This window comes from Glandiceps talaboti, chromosome 13, assembly GCF_964340395.1.
Source record: "Glandiceps talaboti chromosome 13, keGlaTala1.1, whole genome shotgun sequence".
NCBI classification, from domain to species: domain Eukaryota; kingdom Metazoa; phylum Hemichordata; class Enteropneusta; family Spengelidae; genus Glandiceps; species Glandiceps talaboti.
The window spans coordinates 6,291,018-6,296,017 of NC_135561.1; the positions used below are offsets into that span (position 1 = coordinate 6,291,018).

A 5,000-nucleotide genomic window follows, 5' to 3' on the forward strand; every position below is an offset into this window, starting at 1 on the left:
GAGACAAACAAAGACAGACAAACAAACAAACAAACCAACAAACAAACAAACAAACAAACAAACAAACAGAGAAAGAGAATTATATACATATAATATGTGTGTATATATATGCCGTTGAATAATTTGAATAGATGACATAATTATTAAAATTATTATTTCTTAATTTTAGGTGTGTCGACCCTATAGACAAATCAATAGCACTTGGATTAAGAGGAGTGTTTACTGAAATCATTGGTAAGGCTATTATATTGATACATTCATGGCGTCATACATTTTATCAACTACAAATATTGATCTACAGTGTATGTGATGTGAAGTCGTATGGTGTCAATTGTGATACAATCGTATATGTTCCACTTTTTTTCAGTTTGACGGGCAACTATAATGAAATGACTTTTCCCATAGATAACTCAATAATAGTGTCTATGATTTCACCATAGTTATAGTGAGCCCGCCTATAAATCTTCTTACTTTTTACACAACAAACATTAACAACAGGAACTCCACTCATGATAAAGTGACCCTGTAATTGTTGGCGTGCTGTTATATGTGAGGAGATATATGGTACGACGTAGTATCACGTGACATGTGAAAATCCTGTAAGGACATGCAATGTACGACATTAATGCAAAATAAATTTGAAATATATGGTGGAATGTGTTCTGTTTTGATGAACTGAGGTGTGACGTAATTAAAATTAAATTCCTGTTTGTAGTATAGTAACACATTGATATTATGATCAATTGTTTTTGTACTCCAGCCTGGATTCCAACTCCTATATACATCGGAGCTGTTTTCGACTCTACGTGCCAGGTATGGGGAAAAACACCCTGCGGTGAGAGAGGGGCCTGCTGGGTATATGACCTTCCGGCGTATCGAATGAAATACGTGGCTGTCATTATCAGTATCAAAGTCGTGGCTACTCTGTTCTACACTCTGAATTGGTGCAGTATCAGGGGACGAACGGGAGATGAGACGAGAGATAACCAATATAACATGGTTGGTAGTACTAAGGAAATTGAAAAGGCTTAGTCACCAATACTGTATTGCAACCACTTATTTCGAATATCCAAAAAACACAAACTTAGCAACTGAAAAATACTTTTAAATAAAAAGTATGTTATTTGATATAAGCTGATGTATATTCTTTAGTAACATATATTTACATATAAACGGCGTATTTGCACAGAGCTCATGAGAAAGCCATCGTCTAGAATGTGGGACAAAGTTTTTGTCTGTGGTGTGTGAAGGGGTAGCAACATAAAACATATAATGTATACATGATTTGATGATACTTTTTATAGAGTTTTTTTTTATCAAGTTATAAACGTGCAGTATGTTAATGAAACTCAAATGAAAACCTACAGCTGCAGTTTGTATAGAAAGTGTCCATTCTTTTGGGTTTTTTTTTAAACGTTCCTGACTATGGTGTTATGTGATATTGAAGCTAAACCTGATAATGACCAATACTAGACAAGACAATGACCACACATAATATGTGCTTGTGATAGTGTTACGATCCAGAAATATCATATTTGGAATTTTGGCACATTTTTACCAAAATTAACGTATAATTTACCTCTGTCATGTGCTATACTTCTAACAAACAGGAGCTAACAACAGCGTGCTCTACAAATATATTGATTTATCTACTAATCCTGTGTTAACTGCATTTATCTCTAGTAGCTAAACAATTGTCAAGTGTTTTAATTAAGTTAGAGTGAAGAATCATTTACGTTCTGTTGATCTGCCTACAACTACACCGAAACTTAATACAAGAGTAGTTTTGAAAACCCAGATATTGTATTTTCTCTAAATCCGAAAATATGTTTACAGGGGTTGGACTTGATTAGTTGCTAGTCAAATATCTCTAATCACATGTACATTTTCTTGGTATCATGTAATCATTTACCAAATTAGTACACTGTATCTTAGATATGTATACTAGTATTTCTGGGAATAAAATTAAATGAACTATCTGCATTATTATAATTACCATTACAACTATAGGTCGATTGGAAGCAAAAGTGATTACTTTATTTTAAAGAATGAAAATGGCAATAAAAAAGTTATTACTGTGAAGTTTCAATAACTCTTGTTGATATACACGTAACAGCTAGCAGACATCATGTCTTGATTGTATTTCAATGAATAGGTGGTGGCATTTATCTGGTTTGTGTATATTTCGATTTTGTAACGTGTGTACATTTCAGTTTGTGTATATTCTACATGACAGTGTTATTTCTCATGTGCAATCATTTATACAATGTATGTAATTATTCATCCAGAAAGTCCTGGGTATATTTCATTGAATATGTGACGTTTGTCTGGTTTATCAAGTTGTGTACATTTCGATTTTGTCCACTTCAGTTTATGAATATTTTCCAGGACAGGGTTATTTGTCATTTACAATCATTTACACTGTATGGTTAAATTTAACACCACTTCATCAGGCAATAAAGTCATTTACATAAACGTTGTGTTCTGAAGAATCTTTTCATGATTTAATATCACATGGATTTTGCGCAATTGCCAAGAAATACCAATTTTTATCTTACCTAAAACACTCGGTCTTTCAATAACTTCATTCTTATAAGGAACTCTCTCTTTCTCCCCCTCCCTCCCTCCCTCCCTCTGTCTGTCTGTCTGTCTGTCTGTCTCTGTCTTTGTCTGTCTGTCTGTCTGTCTGTCTGTCTGTCTCTCTCTCTCTCTCTCTCTCTCTCTCTCTCTCTCTCTCTCTCTCTCTCTCTCTCTCTCTCTCTCTCTCTCTCTCTCTCTCTGTAACACACACGGATTTATTTCCAAATTAACAATGATATTAATACGCATGTTGGTGTGCTTGTTATGTAATTTTCCCTCTCTCTCTCTCTCTCTCTCTCTCTCTCTCTCTCTCTCTCTCTCTCTCTCTCTCTCTCTCTCTTACTCTCTCTCTCTCTCTCTCTCTCTCTCTCTCTCTCTCTCTCTCTCTCTCTCTCTCTCTCTCTCTCTCTCTCTCTCTCTCTCTCTCTCTCTCTCTCTCTCTCTCTCTCTCTCTCTCTCTGTAACAATCACGGATTTATTTCCAAATTAACAATGATATTAATACGCATGTTGGTGTGCTTTTTATGTAATTTTCCCACTAACACGTGCGTTCCGTCTATACGCGTTCCGTACTGTGACACTGTGAAAGTAATTTAACAAGCAACGCCCTAGCCACCGAAAGAGTTGAACACATGACCATTGTTCCCTACGTATACGTGAGAAAAGTACACGGCTTTTTATCTACATTGTTTACAGTTTATTGACGGTGTATTTTCATGTTTACCGCTTGATAGAACAATCTTAAAAGTGAGTTAGCGGGATGACTTCATCAGCTACATCGAGTCCATAGTCGGTCAAATACAGTCTCTCTATTAATGACTGACGAATGGCTGTCTGTCTGTCTGCCTCTGTGTGTATGTATGTATGTATGTATGTATGTATGTATGTATGTATGTATGTATGTATGTATGTATGTATGTATGTATGTATGTATGTATGTATGTATGTATGTATGTATGTATGTATGTATGTATGTATGTATGTATGTATGTATGTTTGTTTGTATGAACGTTTCGGGTCTTTTATACGCCAGGTTAACATATGTCGGGTGAGGGCGTCTGACGACTCGATGTACACATCCCACTGCAGAGTAGACACTCTATTATGATCGTATAGGTAATATCGAAGTTTTCAGGTAAACATTTAAGCGATCTATACGGGAAATGAATCTTTCTAAAATACAACAAATTGTTAACGACATCAAGATGGAAGCGTGATTGACGCTGCATCGCTGAACGATGAACTGTTCAACAGACCATAATATATCGCACACTCATCGGTAGGGTAAAATAGCAACATGTACACTAATTGTGACACCATATCTAAGTGGCATGGACAACTCTACACGCGGTCCATGTCATGTATAATACACTGGTAAACAGGAACCCAAGTCCTGTCTCTGTGTCTTGAGTGAAACATAACACTCCTATAACATGCTGAGGACTTATAGTAGTATCGAAGTACCTCGCCCAACCCTACATAACGCAATGGCATTACATGTATGTATGTATGTATGTATGTATGTATGTATGTATGTATGTATGTATGTGTGTGTGTGTGTGTATGCATGCATGCATGCGTGCGTGCGTGCGTGCGTGCGTGCGTGCGTGTGTGTATGTATGTATGTATGTATGTATGTATGTATGTATGTATGTATGTATGCATGTATGTATGTATGCATGCATGCATGCATGCCCAGGGTTCTCTTCAAAATCTGGGGGGGGGGGCAAACATACAACCCCTATCTTTTATTTGAATGTACGCATCCAGTAGGATGATACAGTTTAACCAAGTGAATACATGTAGCATGTTGATGGTAAAATGTAATGTGTACATAGTTGCGTTTATGTCTGAAAGTAGGAAATGTCACATTTGTATTTCAAGTTCTCAATAGCCAACACAGGATAGTGGACCGATATGAATTCAATGCAATCTTCCTTTTGAAGCGAGGTCTGCAGCGTAATGCATCATGGGATTGACGACCGGTCACCGGCGACACACTGTGGTATCCAACCAGAGTTAACTGACCTCGTCGTCAAATTGTGATGCATTTAACATACATCATTATACCGTATACGTTGTTCATTATGAAATACTAAGTCGGTAGAGAACAACACTTCATCGTTTCGGGAGGCCAGTCACTTTTGAACGGCGCGGCTCTCACCAAGGACAAAATATTGTTCACCCCGGTCATACATAAACAATGGTAAGTGAATATTATTCTGAAAATAAGTCTTGTTCATAATGCTAACTTTTATTTGCTTATCTATGGACTTCTGGGAAGAGAATGCAAGCTGTCGAGGTTATAGAGCTAGCTAGAAGTGGCTAATTAGAGATGAGCAGCTTCTGTTATGCAATGCAATTGAATACTTACAGACATGGCGGATAGACACGACATGGTGTGTGAAGACGATACCCGT

General features: G+C 36.8%; 2 protein-coding genes across 2 annotated transcripts in view; both read left to right on the top strand.

The window, feature by feature from the left end:
• Positions 1 to 1,032, top strand: part of LOC144444983 (solute carrier organic anion transporter family member 2A1-like) — a 6,487-nt gene extending 5,455 nt beyond the window's left edge. Inside the window, exons 7-8 of the mRNA XM_078134533.1 lie at positions 170 to 234; positions 761 to 1,032. Coding sequence (XP_077990659.1) covers positions 170 to 234; positions 761 to 1,032 — 337 coding nt within the window. The remainder of the gene's footprint in view (positions 1 to 169; positions 235 to 760) is intronic.
• A 3,551-nt stretch (positions 1,033 to 4,583) lies between these two features.
• LOC144444595 (solute carrier organic anion transporter family member 3A1-like) overlaps positions 4,584 to 5,000 on the top strand; it is a 64,206-nt gene continuing 63,789 nt past the window's right edge. Inside the window, exon 1 of the mRNA XM_078134080.1 lies at positions 4,584 to 4,786. The gene's annotated coding sequence lies outside the window, so the exon portion shown is untranslated. The remainder of the gene's footprint in view (positions 4,787 to 5,000) is intronic.